The 14,458-nt window shown below is 56.5% G+C and overlaps 8 protein-coding genes across 8 annotated transcripts; 2 read left to right on the top strand and 6 right to left on the bottom strand.

The window, feature by feature from the left end:
- Positions 1-24: 24 nt before the first annotated feature.
- F5Z01DRAFT_625524 (Six-hairpin glycosidase-like protein) lies at positions 25-1,143 on the top strand (the record flags this gene model as incomplete). Its single annotated transcript, XM_046261429.1, has 1 exon — positions 25-1,143. The coding sequence occupies one exon, from the start codon at positions 25-27 to the stop codon at positions 1,141-1,143; it is 1,119 nt and encodes a 372-aa protein (XP_046116415.1).
- Positions 1,144-1,239: 96 nt separating this feature from the next.
- F5Z01DRAFT_231103 (major facilitator superfamily domain-containing protein) lies at positions 1,240-3,673 on the top strand. The gene is made up of 2 exons (XM_046258309.1): positions 1,240-3,182; positions 3,235-3,673. The coding sequence occupies exons 1-2, from the start codon at positions 1,698-1,700 to the stop codon at positions 3,511-3,513; spliced, it is 1,764 nt and encodes a 587-aa protein (XP_046116414.1). The 5' UTR covers positions 1,240-1,697; the 3' UTR covers positions 3,514-3,673.
- Positions 3,674-3,748: 75 nt separating this feature from the next.
- Positions 3,749-5,323, bottom strand: F5Z01DRAFT_230921 (uncharacterized protein). The gene has a single exon (XM_046258307.1). The coding sequence runs from the start codon at positions 4,823-4,825 to the stop codon at positions 3,833-3,835; it is 993 nt and encodes a 330-aa protein (XP_046116413.1). The 5' UTR covers positions 4,826-5,323; the 3' UTR covers positions 3,749-3,832.
- F5Z01DRAFT_230852 (uncharacterized protein) lies at positions 5,130-6,940 on the bottom strand. The gene is made up of 3 exons (XM_046258306.1): positions 6,247-6,940; positions 6,102-6,193; positions 5,130-6,049 (listed from the first exon to the last, which is right to left on the bottom strand). Exons 1-3 carry the CDS (start codon positions 6,875-6,877, stop codon positions 5,435-5,437), a joined length of 1,338 nt encoding a protein of 445 aa, XP_046116412.1. The 5' UTR covers positions 6,878-6,940; the 3' UTR covers positions 5,130-5,434.
- A 51-nt stretch (positions 6,941-6,991) lies between these two features.
- Positions 6,992-8,617, bottom strand: F5Z01DRAFT_230769 (uncharacterized protein). Its single transcript, XM_046258304.1, has 3 exons — positions 7,682-8,617; positions 7,549-7,634; positions 6,992-7,505 (listed from the first exon to the last, which is right to left on the bottom strand). The coding sequence occupies exons 1-3, from the start codon at positions 8,352-8,354 to the stop codon at positions 7,107-7,109; spliced, it is 1,158 nt and encodes a 385-aa protein (XP_046116411.1). The 5' UTR covers positions 8,355-8,617; the 3' UTR covers positions 6,992-7,106.
- A 234-nt stretch (positions 8,618-8,851) lies between these two features.
- F5Z01DRAFT_660792 (Metallo-dependent phosphatase-like protein) lies at positions 8,852-10,670 on the bottom strand. The gene is made up of 2 exons (XM_046263852.1): positions 10,041-10,670; positions 8,852-9,998 (listed from the first exon to the last, which is right to left on the bottom strand). The coding sequence occupies exons 1-2, from the start codon at positions 10,369-10,371 to the stop codon at positions 8,881-8,883; spliced, it is 1,449 nt and encodes a 482-aa protein (XP_046116410.1). The 5' UTR covers positions 10,372-10,670; the 3' UTR covers positions 8,852-8,880.
- Positions 10,671-10,814: 144 nt separating this feature from the next.
- On the bottom strand, positions 10,815-12,195 carry F5Z01DRAFT_230753 (dihydrodipicolinate synthase). Its single transcript, XM_046258302.1, has one exon. It carries the CDS (start codon positions 11,920-11,922, stop codon positions 10,954-10,956), a length of 969 nt encoding a protein of 322 aa, XP_046116409.1. The 5' UTR covers positions 11,923-12,195; the 3' UTR covers positions 10,815-10,953.
- Positions 12,196-14,248, bottom strand: F5Z01DRAFT_230756 (uncharacterized protein). The gene is made up of 2 exons (XM_046258303.1): positions 13,585-14,248; positions 12,196-13,524 (listed from the first exon to the last, which is right to left on the bottom strand). The coding sequence occupies exons 1-2, from the start codon at positions 13,894-13,896 to the stop codon at positions 12,469-12,471; spliced, it is 1,368 nt and encodes a 455-aa protein (XP_046116408.1). The 5' UTR covers positions 13,897-14,248; the 3' UTR covers positions 12,196-12,468.
- Between the last annotated feature and the right edge of the window lie 210 nt (positions 14,249-14,458).

Below are 14,458 nucleotides of genomic sequence, written 5' to 3'. Positions count from 1 at the left end.
CAGACGCACGTCAACACCGCCAGAATGCCTACCCACGTCGAGAACATCGCCTCGGAGCAGGTGCACAGCCAGATCCAGCACCTCATCCACGAGCTCGTCAACATCAAGGACACGACGGGCGAGTTCCTCATGACCCTGGCCGACGGGCAGGTCATTGACACCAAGGGCTGGAACGACTGGGAGTGGACGCACGGCATCGGCCTCTACGGCATCTGGAAGTACTACGAGCTGACCGACGACCCGCAATGGCTCAAGATCATCGAGGACTGGTTCCAGGCCCGGTTCAAGGAGGGCCACAAGGGCAAGAACATCAACACCATGGCCGTCTTCCTCACCCTCGCCTGCGTCTACGAGAAGACGGGCAACCAGACCTACCTGCCCTGGCTCGACAGCTGGGCCGAGTGGGCCTACCACGACCTGCCGCGCACCAAGTTTGGCGGCTTCCAGCACATCACCTACCTCGACGTCAACGAGCAGCAGCTGTGGGACGACACCCTCATGATGACCGTCATGCCCCTCGCCAAGATCGGCCTCATCCTCAACCGGCCCCACTACGTCGAGGAGGCCAAGCGCCAGTTCCTCCTACACATCCAGTACCTCTTTGACCACAAGTCCGGTCTCTTCTTCCACGGCTGGACTTTCAACGAGGGCGGCCACAACTTTGCCGACGCCCGCTGGGGCCGCGGCAACGCCTGGGTCACCATTGTCATCCCCGAGTTCATCGAGCTGCTCAACCTCCAGCCCGACGACCCGCTCCGCGCCCACCTGCTCAGCACCCTCGTCAGCCAGAGCGAGGCCCTCGGACCCCTGCAGATGCCCAGCGGCCTCTGGCGCACGCTGCTCGACGTGCCAGAGGAGGAAGGGTCCTACGTCGAGGCGAGCGCGACGGCCGGCTTCGCGTACGGCCTGCTCAAGGCGGAGAGGCGCAAGTACATTGGACGGGAGCACAAGCCCATGGCCGTCAAGGCGATACGCGCCGTGCTGGACAATATCACACCCGAGGGCGAGCTGCTAAACACGTCGTTTGGTACGGGCATGGGCCACGATCTGCAGCATTACAAAGATATCCCACGCACAAGCATGCCGTACGGGCAGGCCATGGCCATGATGGCGCTGGTCGAGTTTCTGAGGGCGTATGTGTAGGTTTTTGTCTAGAACAACAAAAAAGATGATTCAAGCTGCCTGGTCGTCGAAGTGAATGGATGAGCAAAAGTGATAATTGATGTGAAGAGTGAAGAATGAAGACGCGACTCGAGACTCGATTGTCGAGCTTGGAGGCACGTGCCGTGACGCTATTCCACATCAGGCTTAGCGGCCAAGCTTGTTGCCTCCTGCACGTACTCCAGCGGAGGATTTCTTCCAGCTGGCCGGTCCCACCTCTCAGCGGCCGACGTTCCCTGGAAGTCTGCCGGATCTAGGCGAGGAACCCATTCATTGGTGACGTCTTCTCTCGCTGCATCAAGTCTTCCTCCATCCCTCCCTCGGACTTTTGCTTCGACATCCACCCACGCAGCGTCCTACACTCCGGGTGATTTGCGCCAACACATGCCTGCGACCGGCGCACGCGACGAGAACCAAGCAGCTGAGCGCTCTTCTGGGTGACAGCGCGCTTCCTCAAGCCCGGGTCTTTTTGATTTTCACGCCATCGCTCGCCGCCAACGTCTGACCCCGCGTACGCACCCTCACGCGACCTCACCATGTCTCGACCCGCGAATCGACTCGGCCACGGTGCTGGCCGGCAGCACTCGCAGGGCTCGTTCCACGCTGGCGCGCCGATCCCGACGCTGGCCAGTATGCGCCGGCAGTCCCATCGATACCAGACCTTCCCGACGCAGCCTCCCAAGACACCCCTCGAGCAGCCGTCGCCACCCTCGGACGGCGACAGCGAGTCCGAGGGCGAGGGCTCCGAGGAGGACAATGTGGCCACGCCTCTCCCTGTGAAGCAGCTGTTGCTCCTCGCCTTCTTGTCCTTGTCGGAGCAGACTGCCTTGAACTCAATATCACCCTATCTCCCGAAAATGGTCGGCTCCATGCCGGGGATATCACAGGACCTCAATGGCATGTATGTTGGTCTCTTGGCTAGCGCCTTTGCCCTCGCGCAACTCTCGACCAATTTCATATGGGGATATACGTCGGACGTCATTGGGCGGAAGCCTGTGCTCTTGATGGGGACTTTTGCGCTCATGTGCTGCTTCTGTTTCTTTGGGTTCTGCAAGGCGTACTGGCAGGTTGTAGTCGTCCACATGGCCATGGGCATGCTGAACGGCAACGCAGCGTGTGTCCCGACGGTGCTGGGCGAGGTGACGGACCGCTCGAACCAGAGCCGCGCATTCACGTACTTGCCCATCATCTACTCCCTGGGCAGCATTACGGGTCCTGCCGTGGGCGGCGTCTTGGTGGGCAAGATGGGCAGCCAATACCCGTACCTGGCACCCAACATTCTGGGCGCCTCCATGCTGGCCGTCAGCTTCGTCGTGGTGGCGATCTGGTTTGAGGAGACCCTGGAAGATGACGGCGAGCCCGCTGACTTTTGGATACCGCCATGGATCAAACGCCTCTCCGCCTGGATCTCTTCGAAGAAAAATGGCACGGACAAGCCTGATTTGGCACGCTCCACCTCGTGGGCCGCTCGCTGGCCGCGCAGCAACCAGCGACCACTGCTAGCACCTGCGTCGCCCGATGCGTCAGACGACGAGGACGAGGATGAGGAGGACGCCAGAGGGAGCCCCAATGGCGATGGTCAGGAGAGCCCCAAGTTCACGACGACCATCTACAACCGAACCACCATGACGCTGTTGTTCACATATCTCGTCTTTCAACTGTCCAACATCAGCTTCAACAGCCTGTACCCCATCTTCGCCTCCGAGCAACCACCCGCCGGCAGAGCGCTTGACCCATCCAAAATCGGCATCAGTCTGAGCGCAGCGGGCCTTGCGACCATCTTGTTCCAGGCCTTTCTGTTTCAGCACCTCAAGGCGCGGCTGGGAAACCTCGGTGCCTACAGGTTATCTCTGCTTGGCCTTGCCGTCTGCATGGTCCTCATGCCATGGGTTGGATATCTCGACGACAAGCCCTTTTTTGGATTAGGGACCGGCAAGAAGTGGCTATACGGCGAGCTCGGCGTTGTGCTGATCATCAAGAACATTTGCGCCGTGGGCGGGCTCTCGAGCGTCATGCTTCTGGTAGGTGGACACACACAGTGATGACCCCGAATTTAAAGCTAATCATGGCTAGATTACCAACTCCTGCCCTTCCCACGACAGCCTGGGGACGTTAAATGGCGTCGCACAGACCCTCTCCGCACTGGGCCGCAGCATTGGACCGTTTGTGTCTGGCGGTCTGTTTTCTCTCTCCAAGGGGATCCATCCCAAAGGCGAGGCTCTGCCGTGGACGTTGTTTGGCGGTCTTGCGCTGTGTGGCTGGGTTGGGTCTCTCTTTATCCGACGAAATGGCTTGGAGAGTGACGATTGGGTGGGCGACTCCGATGACGAGGAGGACGAAGAGCGACGATGAACGGCATAGATGACAGGGTTACTTTTATGTTTTTCTTTCAGGAGTTTACATGAATGCGTATGATGGGATAGATGTTTGGTATCGGCGTGGCGTTGGCATACAGACAGACTACGAAAAACGAGCGGGATTACACAGCGATGTCTTTGTACCATTATATTCACAATTTCTTCACACGCTGTTCGTCGCAGACACAAACACACACTCGACCCAGGAACAGCTTCTTGTGAAACAACGCCAGTCAATTCTCCTACTCTGTACGCTACGTGTATACACCAAGACCAACATCAACAACCTCCCTGCCAACATCCATCATGTCCTCCTACACACACATATAGGTAGATGCGGCCTTGTTGGATGTAATAGGCATGACGACGAGAGAGCATGTCTCGCCCTCGGCGCAGTCACACGCGGGGGGCTTCTTTTCGCCCTCCGCGTCCGCGACCTGTCGCTTCTGGACCTCGGCGGTGAGGGCCTCAATGTCGCGCTTCGTGGTGGGTGACACGCAAATGTCCGATGGGCCGCCGAGCTGGATCCCCGAAAACACTTCGGCGGGGCTGTTAGGCAAGCACACGTCGCCCTCGGGGCAGTCACAAGATGTGCGTTTCTCGACGGTCTCCGCCTCTCCGCGCTGCTGCTGACGCTTCTCGGCCTCGGCGGCCCTAGTCTCGAGGTCGCGCTTCGTGCTGGACGGCACACAGATGGCCTGGGGGGCGACGGCGAGCATCTCAAACGATTGGACCATGCACGAGAAGCCATCGGGGCAGGCACAAGATTCGCGCTTCTCGACAGCCTCAGCCTCTGCGACCTGACGCCTCTCGACCTCGACAGCCATGGCCTCAAGGGTGCGCTTCGTGTGGGACAACACACACGTTGGCTCGGAGCCAAAGGGGCCTACGGCGCCTAACACGGACGTGATGTAGGGGTCCGTGCACTCGTAGCCCTCGCCGCAGTCGCAATCCTGGCGCTTTGCGACGCCCTCCACCTTTGCGCGCTGCTGTCGCTTCTCGGCCTCGGCGGCACTGGCCTCAATGTCACGCTTCGTGCTGGGCAACACGCACTGGGCCTCGGGAGCGATGGTACCCACCATGGCCAGGATGCGGGAGTCCATGCACTCCAAACCTTCGGGGCAATCACAGATCTGGTACTGGCGCTTCTCGGCGGCGGCGGCGGTGACGGCCTCGAGCTGGCGCGCCTCACGCGCAACGTCCTGCAGGCGGTCCAGGGCGTCGTTGGTAGAGCCGGCCGGGGCGCCAGCTGTCGCGCGTGCCAGCACGGCGACGACAGCGAGGCAAGTTTTGGTGGAGAAAAGCATCTTGGGCTGATGTAGGTTGGGGTGGTTGACGGTTAGTGGTGATATAAGGGGTGAATGAGATAAGAACAGAAAAAAGAGACCAGCTCTTGAAGGGATAGAAGTGTACAGTAGGAAGGTTGTCGCTTGGTTGAATGTTGCCTGCCGAGAGAAAGACTCTTATTCCAACGAGTTGCCGCTCGACTTTATATCTTTTGATCTCGCTGCGCACGACCGTCCCCGTTCGGAAGATTGGTGGCCATATTGCCAAGCCTGACCTTCACTGCCGCTGCTAGACGCTGCTAGATCCGTGCCATCGCGGCCGAGTGATGGACGTGATCCCAGAGATAGACGCGAAGGATCATTAAGCCAGCAGTCGGGACATATATTTTGAACGCCATCCCCGCATCAATGCACTGGTTGAACCCTGAAGGTGACGACGATTTGATGCGCGCACGACCAGGGTTGACGGACCGGCAGACGGGCAGGCCCAAGAGGCAGTCGAGCGTTGCCAGTTTGCAGTTTTGCCTCTGAATGTTTGATCATTCGGTCCTCTGGGCTCAGAGGTGTTTGCTCGCTCCGTCTCGTGAACGCGCACCACAAAGCCCCTGCTCCTCAGGCCATCTCCCCGAGTCAATGCCGTCCCTCAAAGGCGCTCATGGTATACCAGAGTTCCTCGGATGCAACCGCCTCGTCCATCGCGGACACGTCACTCCACGGTCTCTCCAGTCTCCAGGTGCCCCTCTCGCCCTGCTCGTACAGCTTCCGCCTCGCTGCCCAGGACCGCCTCATCTCCGTGTACCACCCGGGTTCGGGCGCCGCGCGCGATGCGCTGGGCACAATTTCCATCTCGTGGAACAAATCCCAGTCCTTGATCCTGCTCAGATCCCACATGACGTACGCTTGCTCCCGGAGACCCGAGTCGTCGTGCGCAAACGTCACGAGGATGGGGTAGTCGGGTGTCTCGCCGTTGGGTCCAATGTCTACTGTGAGGTCAATGTCGGTGTTTGTGTGCGCGTAGTCAAAGGCGCTGGGCGGCCCTGGATCGTTGTCGATCACTTGGCGAGGTTGCTTGGGGCACAGCTTCAACTTGCTGTTTGGGCCCCGATAAAGCTCCTTGAGTCTCCACAGGACACCGTAGAGGTGTGCGTTTTCTCCGTCGAGACTCTTTGCCAGTAGGTCCCTTCTTGCTGCCACGTCTTTCTTCAAGCGTATGAGCTTCGCTAGCCACACGCAGCCACGGGTGATCTGTCCGTATTAGTATACAGTAGGTAAACCGCCCCTTTCCGCGAAAACATACCCATTTTTGTCGCAAGGGATTCTCTCCCAGTGTTAGGTAATCGATCTGCATGGCGCCAGCCTCAATATCATGGGCGAGGATGAAACGAGATGCTACCGAAAATTAGTCTGACAAGCCCCACCCGTCACATCCATAGACAACGCACCGAAAACGATTCTCGATTCCATGTAGTCGTGCGCACAGGCAATCTGCTCAATCTCAAACATGCAGAAGCTCTTCAAGAGCCACAGCTGGCCCTCCAGCTCGACGCGTTCTTTGGCGTCCTCGTCCAAGGCGTCGTCCACCCGGAAGACCCTGAGGAAAATCTCTGTGCGATACAGCACCCGGCAGAACCGAGCAGCCTCGGCCAGGGACAGCCCAAAATCGCAGTTGTGATCCTCCTCATAGTTGTGCCACGCCAGGTTCGCCCAGTCAAAGGCGGCTTCCGTCACAGCATCCGTCAGATCGTGCAGGTCGTACAGCTCATGCAGTCGCATCGAGCGAAGCTCCCGGTCCAGGTGTCTAAGCACGCGCAAGTCATCGACGAATCGCAGGACCTCGTCGCTGTTGGCGAAGCGCGTGCCTAGCTTCCCCGTCCGCAGCGCCGCGACAGCGAGGGGTAGGACCTCGCCATTGTCAAAGGTCGAGTAGACGATGGTGCCGGGTATGTGAGGGTTTTCCAGGAAGGCTGCGTAAAAGTGCCGGCAGGCTAGAATGGCCTCTGTGAGCTCCGTGAGACTCTCGAGGCTGCTCAGGATGTTGGCAACGACCTCGAGGGGGAGCTGATTGATTTTCATGACCGGCGACGTGTCTTGAGTGAAGTGGGAAGAGTTTGTCGCGCTGGTGAGAATGACGAACAGTGGTCAAGGTGAACGATTATTTATGTGGGGCGCCGCTGTGCGACTTTAAGTACGGACTACATGTACGGAGTAAGTTAGTAGGTAAGGTAAGGTCGACTCTAGACTGGAGTCAAGCGTGAATATTTCGCGTTCCAACGTAGACTTTCAACCTTCTTACCGAGTGACTTCAAGTGTGTGTTTGCGCCCTCATCCAGTCTGCTATGGACCAGAGCTTGCAGTCCTTCACCCGTCTGTGATCCCATGGGACGTAGCCTACCCAGTACAGTGCCCAGTTTCGGGGGTCGAAGGCCGACGGATATAGCCGGAGCTCATATTTTTTGAAGTCAAAAATGATGAGCGGCATGAGTTTGTGCGCTTGATAATAAGCGCTGACAGGACCCTCAACGTGGTCCAGCTTGTCACGAGGCTTTGTCAAATTGTTACAGGTTCGATAACAGTTGCCGAGCTCGCTCAGAGCAAGGTATGGTGATGCGCTGTCCGCGTGGATCTTTGACAAGAGCATGACGCTCGCACGCTGGCGATTAACTCGGCGGAGTTGGCAAACAAAAGCACAGCCTTGTGAAATCTGATACAGTAAGCTTGGCTCTGTAGACATTCCACTGACTTACCCATCGCTGCTCCATCGTGTCGCTAGTGAGATCAATGAGATCGTCTATACCAAACCCAAAATCTTTGTCTAATATTCGATCGCAGTCTAACGCAGCGTTAGCATATACTCTATCTTTATCGGACTTCAATTACCTTCGTCAAACCTGGACTCCAGGTAGGCATACACGCACTGAATCTGCTCAATCTCAATAATTGAGAAGCTGTTCAGCAACCACGCCCTCGCGTGGCACATCATCGCCGTGGCTATACCAGCATGGGCTTTGAAAGCTTGCAGGAGAATCTCCGTGCGGTAGACCGCTGTCAGAAAGCGAGACTGCTCACTGCTGGAAAGTCCTCTGATATCGTAGCTGAAGTACTCGGGGCTCATTCCAGGACCGGCTTCCTCGGTGAGAACAATATCTTTTGCAACATTCAGCCTCTGCCGGAATACATTACCCATATCGCCCACGAGTTCTTGCACAAAGTACGCTGTCTTGCACATGTTCAACAGTTCCGAGCTCCGCATCCGATTCAGTTCGTCGTACATCTTCTCAGGACTGCGGACCATGTCGTCAACAAAAGCTTGTACATCACGCCAGCTGCGTTCCTCAGCAACACTCTCGGTGGACGTGAAGTGCTGTGCAGCGACGGCGAAGGGTAGCTCCCTCAGCAGCGTGGGCCTCGCCACGAGAGCGTCAAAAGTGTAGGTTTCGAAAGCTTCGTAGGTACCGCGGCATGAGCACACCAAGTTGACTAGATCTTGCAGGTCGTCTGTTTTGCCAAGTATAAGTGCGATGACGGTAGAGGGGAGTTCAGGAAGCGACATGGTAGCCTGTTTTGCGAGCTACTGCCGTGAAGGAGGCTGAGGGGAGAGAGAAGGGGGAAGGGGGAGTAGTGGGAGTTTTAGAAGAAGAAGGGGAGTAAAATTTGTTATGCTTTTTAGCTCCAGTCAGTAGGTCGAAAACAGCATGATCGGATGACTGTGACAAAGCATCGCAAATTGCACACACGGTTCTCAGATGACTGTGACATGGAGTTGAGCAGTAAGTGAGAAATATAGTTTCCGTGATATAGGCACTGCAAGGGGCCTAATTTTACCATATGTGGGAGCAAAGAAAGCAAGCCTGGTTCAAAATAATGTGTGCACGTTCGACAGGCTCGCGCTCCAGCGGTCGTTTCAGTCAAGGACTGGAGCCTAGGAACTTGCCAGTTCTACACGTCTCTGGGCGCCTCAAATTGGTTCGTAGGTAGGTCAACTGCTTCAGTCTTGTCCAACCAAGCTCTCACACTGCCAGAGTTGTATGCAAACAGATGTTGAGCAAAGACTTCTCTTCGCTTCGATCAACCTATATTCACTTAGCCCTTCGCGTCCCTGGCATTGGGGTAATAATTGTATAGTTACACGTAGGACACGACGTCTTGTCGTTTGGCGTCGCAGGATACCAATCCTCATTATACGTCGCATTCAGCGACACATCGCCCACAATGTCACCGCTCTCCAGGCGGATCCACGAGTCAATCTCGAGATTCGCCAGCTTCCCCTGCGTGACGAGCACCTGTCGGGCGCCTCGAATCCAGTTGCCGTAACCGCCATAGCCAGAGTGCTGGCCAAAGCACATGTTGATACCGTTGCCAGCAACGACCATACCAGGGATGAGGCCCTCCCACTTGTAGCACCAAGTCGCACCATGGTCGTGTCCCGAGAATAGCGCCATGAGGCCTGGCATTGTGGCGATCGCCTGCATAAAAGGCGTGTCTTGGCCGCCATAGCTGCAGGTCCCGTCGTTGACGCCGTCGGTGCACCATCCTTGGGCTTGCGGCGCCAGGGGGTAATCATCATCGATGCCAGGCTGGTAGTTTGGGTGAACCTTGGACTCTGTCTGGAGAGCGCGCGAGGCGTTTGTCGGGATGTGGACAAAGGCAAGAGACGGGATCGTTTTCTGGTACTTGTTCACAAGCTTGGCGTTTGTCTGCTGGAACCACTCGACGACGCCAAAGTCAACCCAGTTGGGCTGTGCGACCTGCGAGCCATCCTCGTTCCATTCTTGAAAGTAGAAGCCGCCCCGACTGTCGAAAAACCAGAGCAGCAACTCAGGGGCGCATTTGCTGCAGTCGGTGCAGTTGTTGGGGTACACCGGCAGGTAGTAGTTGGTGACGCCAGCGTTGCGGCCGGGCACCATGCTGCGAGTAAGAGCATTCGGCCACATGTGCTCCCTCTCGAGGAGTGCTTGGCCTGATAGATTGGGCTGATGGTCATGGTTGCCATAGGTCGACGCCCAGCTCAGCCCACGCTCGACCAGGGGGCCAGCAATCATGTCCATCACATGTGTGGCATTGTCAAGAAATGCATTTTCGCCGGTGATCAGATCGCCGTTTAATACCACGAGGTCAGGACGGTCGGAGTCAAGGACCTTCTCCAGCACCTTGACGCTGTTGATGTCCTGTTGGGGACCCCAGGAATCCCAGTAATCTAATGGTCAGCAGACACAGCATCTAGTATCGGCGCACGTACTCTCGCCGAAATGCAAATCCTCAAAGATGGAGAGCTGAAATGTCCCGTCATCAGAGAACTTGAGCGGGCCCAACTCAGTCGTGCCATTCCGCCATTTCGGCAGGGCGTGCGACAAGCCAGTCAAGCTGACGATTGGGAGGATGTATTGACGCATTGCGCCGTCAAGCTCGACATAGACCAAGAAAATGATTAAGGACAGGACAATAAGAGGCCCTCGCCGAGGGGCTGACGCCCAAGGTGGGTGTCGTGAACCTTTATCATCATCACGCCGATCTGTCGCAGGTCGGGAATGCAAGAGGTTAGCAGGGTCAGGGACTGTCTTCGAATCCATGGGTTTTATCTAGCGAGGGAAAACATCCAGTGGAAGGGAAACGTGCTTGCGCTACATTCTGTACAGGCCAAAACGGTGTATGGCGAGGTTGCAATGGCAATCTTATTCTGCAGGATCAGCAGCGAAGGCCGGAGGCACGTGGTGAGAGTTTGAGGGTGTCGCGACAAACACCTTTGGCTGAATCGTCAAACACCGGGGTTCGCCCTGTCGCGGTGGGAGCAAGGGTTTGGATGACGCAGATATCGACGGACTGGACGTTGGATCCGAGACATGAGTTGATGACGCTTTTGATGATGAAGGCTCGTCTTTGTGCTCAGATTTGGAACGTGTGCTACCACTGATGACCAGCTAGCCCCGTCACGTGAGATAACCTGCCATGCACATGATTATATGTCAACGTGCAAAGACAAACAAACCCTTGGATCGCATGGTCATAGTTGTCCTGGATGTTAACCCAACCGGTGGCAAGCTTCATGCTCAGCCCAGCTGGTTTTGAGCTCTTTAAGCGTTCACCCAGGTAGCCTGTGGTTGGTAACATCTGTCACTGTTCCTTTGTCAATAATTATTGTATCATTGAGACGTCTATAACTTCTTCTCCTCTTCAGTCATCTGCCTAAAGATGTCGCTCCACTGCTCGTACACACCAGCAGCCATCTTGCCCTTCAGGGGCAACCGACCGCCCTCGAGGTGGCCGAATCCAAGGACCTTGTAGATACCCTCCCTAATTCCCAGGATGCCGTTCGACACAATGTACTCCTCGCACGCAGACACCTTCCACTGCAGACGCCGCACCTCCTCCAGGGTGGACTCGTCCAGGGGCCGTTTCGACGCCAGGCTGAACAGCCTCGAGATGGTCTTTGGGAAGATAGCGGCCAACCCGTCAATCACGCCACCAGCATTGAACACAACAATGGGACCCAGTTGCTGTCCGAAACCACTGTACACCCGAAACTTGGTGTGGTCAATCTTGGGGTGCAGCGACACCTGCACGTGGTGGCTGACATTACCGTGCGACATCTTGCAGCCCACAATGTTGGGATGCGCCGCCAGGGTCTCGTACGTCTTGATGCTGACCACCAGGTTGTTCGTCACGCCCGGGTAGTTGTAGATGAGGATGGGCAGAGGCGACTTGTCCGCCACGAGGGTGAACCACTCAACCAGGTTGTCCTGGCTGGCCGCCGCGCCAAAGTACCCCGGGGCGAGGACGAGACCCCACTGCGCGCCGGCGTCCTTGCTCTGGTGCAGCCACTCGAGGGTCTCGTCGACCGAGTTGACCAGCACGCCGGCCATGATGGGGTAGTCCGGGAAGCCCGCGTCATCGAGGCCCCTGCGGACGCCTGAGATGAGAGCCTTGCGCTCCTCGCCCGACATGTGCACGGCCTCGCCGGTCGAGCCGAGGAGGACGAGGCCGGTGATGCCTGACTTGGCGAGGTGCACCGAGTGCGCGGCCTGCGTGGCTACATCGACGGCGGGCTGGAGCTGGCCAGCGTCGGGTGCGGTCTTGAAGAAGGTGGGGACGGGGACGAAGACGCCGTCGGGAGGAGTGGCCATCTTGACGACTGGACCTGGGGCGCGCGTGATAGTGATGAGAATCTGGAAAGCACCAAGTTGGGGAGGAGAGGATGGAAATGCCAGATTCGACGCAAATGGGCATTCAACCCCTCATTACATATCGTCTGGCACCTTGCGAGACCGGAAGACGTGTTGCATCGGAGACGCACGCATCGTCGGGGTGCATTGACCCGGAACCGACACCTCGGCTTTCGCGTCAGATTGAGGCGATCCTGTTGGTCAACAATGCTGTTGTCGGGCGCCTTGGGTCGCGTTCTCAGTAGCGGGGGCAAATTTCATATAAAAGGAGACAGGATCCAAATGTTGTGTCCGTCTGGCTGAAGGAGAACGCGAGAAACGCGATGATGTCTTTTTGGCGATCTGTGCTGATTGCGTAGCCTGAACAATCACAGGCCGTTGCGCACAAACTGCCTGATGCTCAGCTTTCCAGATCAGCAGGTATTCCTCCTGTAGAAATCTAACCCTTTCTCGCACAGAGCTGAAGCTTCAGTTTGCCATGCGCTGGATTCAATCAATGAACTCCTGTCAGTTCTCGGTGGACGGCAGGGTGTCATGCGGCGAGCCTGATGCCAGACTCTGCGCATTCGCATTTCGTATAAAGGCCTCCCGATATCGTTTTGCCAACAGCCGCAAGTTTCTAAAAGCAGCCGCGCCTTCGATAAATCTGGCCCTGTTGCCTGAAATGGCATATGAATCTATTTGGGTCATGTGGTACTGCGGACGAGCAGACGTCGGCGAAACAGGCGCTTGGACATGATGCGCATATAGAGTGAGCATGCCATCAATATACGTAGCGCTGAACGCATAGGCATTGCCATCGTATGTTTGATCTTTCGAGCCATGATTTTGCAGAGCGTGCATGGCACGCGCTCCGTTTGCGCCGTCGTAGCAAGCTTGTCGTTTTGCCACGATGGGGCTACCTCCAGGCCCTTTGACTTCAAGAAACAGGTTCGGCACAACAGGAATATGTGCGTTCTTGGAGGGGATGATTTTGGACGCCAGCGATCTGTCTGCGAGCAACGCTTCGCCCAGCTCGTGTCGGTGGGCGCCATCGAAAAAGTCGGGCTTTGGTTTGACAATTTCCCCCGTCGTGAGAGGCTCTAGGTGAGTGAAGAGGATGTCCCTAGCGTTTGAGATGTTTACATCATTTCCACAAATCGATCCAATTGTAGTGTTCATGATAGTCGCTTCATCCTTGGCGGTCATTTGCGCGTTCATAAAGGTCTTGAACGCATCGTTCGTGAATTGACCAGGTGACAGTGATGACCTTCCACGCCGCAGCTCGTCGCAGATTGCCTCTAGATTGGCAGGTTCAGGATCCAGGCTGGCCATGTACACCCCATAATCGATGAGGTGCTGCTCAAATTCCGGCTTGTATGGTCCAGAACGGCTACTGATTTTGGACGTAGACTGGCTCTTGCTGTTCTTGGACGAAGACTGGATCTTCCCGATTTGGCTTCTTGTCGACCGACTTTGGCTTCTTGATGCTCGGCTTTGGCTTCTTGTTGACCGACTTTGGCTTCTTGTCGATGATGAGACCATGCTTGCGATGGGTGCGGGAAGAAGGTCTGGCGGGGCGTACTGCGTAGCAATCATGATAAGTCCCCTGATGACAATGCACACGGGCGCGACAGCACTTACACCTCTGATATCCAGCAAGTTCGGGCCTCCTCGCCTCGCGAATTCTTTGATATCGCGACAGGCTTGTGGTAGCTGCTGCGGTTGTGCTGGTCGTGGGGACCAAGAGGCAGCGTTTGTCCTGTTTCTTCGGTCAAGTTCTCGCAAAGCAGCACGACTCAATGGGATCGTGGAGAGATTATCCCAGAACGACGGCGGATACTCCAAGTTGGAGTGCTTGGGCTTCTTTAAACGTGGGACTGGTGCCTCTGCAGCCCTCGAGTGAGAAGTCTCCTCATCCCCGCGTGCGCGCTTCATGCCTCGCATATCGCCCATGACGAATCGTCAGGCAGTGTTGAGCACATTGGCCGATAAAGGGGCCGCCTGCAGCGTGGGCCAGCGTGAAGCGGCCAGCCAGGCTTGTATGGCCACGCGCACGGCGGCCGTGAAGGCTTTTGTGAGGGCTGGGCAGAGAGCAAGGTTGAGATTGTGAATCAGCTAGAGACATGCCATTTTGGCCATTTGCTGGTGTATCATCATGGCGCCTCTGGAAGTTTAGGGTGGAAGACGGTTGAGGTTGAGGTTTGGGTGCTCAAGCTTCAACAGACAGACGAGACGCGTCAAGCACGAGGTCGCGGTCTGTGCATCAATTTACGCGCGCGGGTAACGGCGTTAACCAAATCTCCCGTTTCGGGATACGTACCCACGCGGGAGGCGGCCACTGTTAAGCAGAATTAACTTGGCGGATAAAAGCTCGTTCTTGGATTGATTCGTACAAGGGAAGCTTCCATGAATATTAGGCTTTTGACGAGATGTTTTTGATCTATTAAAGGAGGATCAGGGGCAACAATGATGTTCATGACTTGCTTTCCTCACACTGCGATAGTCCAACATTGGG

Source organism: Emericellopsis atlantica (assembly GCF_019669845.1).
Source record: "Emericellopsis atlantica unplaced genomic scaffold F5Z01scaffold_21, whole genome shotgun sequence".
Classification (NCBI taxonomy): Eukaryota; Fungi; Ascomycota; class Sordariomycetes; order Hypocreales; family Bionectriaceae; genus Emericellopsis; species Emericellopsis atlantica.
Note: the sequence above shows the minus strand (reverse complement) of the source record. Positions and strands in the feature narration are given on the sequence as shown.

Bases quoted from the DNA above. Each gene is read 5' to 3' on its own strand.
- F5Z01DRAFT_230852 (XM_046258306.1), bottom strand. From the start codon at position 6,877: ATGAAAATCAATCAGCTCCCCCTCGAGGTCGTTGCCAACATCCTGAGC. The intron at 6,194-6,246 runs GTGCGTTGTCTA...AATTTTCGGTAG, and splicing joins GGAATCGAGAATCGTTTTCG to CATCTCGTTTCATCCTCGCC. The intron at 6,050-6,101 runs GTATGTTTTCGC...TAATACGGACAG, and splicing joins ATCCCTTGCGACAAAAATGG to ATCACCCGTGGCTGCGTGTG.
- F5Z01DRAFT_230756 (XM_046258303.1), bottom strand. From the start codon at position 13,896: ATGGGCGATATGCGAGGCATGAAGCGCGCACGCGGGGATGAGGAGACT. The intron at 13,525-13,584 runs GTAAGTGCTGTC...ATTGCTACGCAG, and splicing joins ACTTGCTGGATATCAGAGGT to TACGCCCCGCCAGACCTTCT.
- F5Z01DRAFT_230921 (XM_046258307.1), bottom strand. From the start codon at position 4,825: ATGCTTTTCTCCACCAAAACTTGCCTCGCTGTCGTCGCCGTGCTGGCA.
- F5Z01DRAFT_230769 (XM_046258304.1), bottom strand. From the start codon at position 8,354: ATGTCGCTTCCTGAACTCCCCTCTACCGTCATCGCACTTATACTTGGC. The intron at 7,635-7,681 runs GTAATTGAAGTC...ACGCTGCGTTAG, and splicing joins GGAGTCCAGGTTTGACGAAG to ACTGCGATCGAATATTAGAC. The intron at 7,506-7,548 runs GTAAGTCAGTGG...TTACTGTATCAG, and splicing joins ACACGATGGAGCAGCGATGG to ATTTCACAAGGCTGTGCTTT.
- F5Z01DRAFT_660792 (XM_046263852.1), bottom strand. From the start codon at position 10,371: ATGGATTCGAAGACAGTCCCTGACCCTGCTAACCTCTTGCATTCCCGA. The intron at 9,999-10,040 runs GTACGTGCGCCG...GCTGACCATTAG, and splicing joins GGATTTGCATTTCGGCGAGA to ATTACTGGGATTCCTGGGGT.
- F5Z01DRAFT_231103 (XM_046258309.1), top strand. From the start codon at position 1,698: ATGTCTCGACCCGCGAATCGACTCGGCCACGGTGCTGGCCGGCAGCAC. The intron at 3,183-3,234 runs GTAGGTGGACAC...AATCATGGCTAG, and splicing joins TCTCGAGCGTCATGCTTCTG to ATTACCAACTCCTGCCCTTC.
- F5Z01DRAFT_230753 (XM_046258302.1), bottom strand. From the start codon at position 11,922: ATGGCCACTCCTCCCGACGGCGTCTTCGTCCCCGTCCCCACCTTCTTC.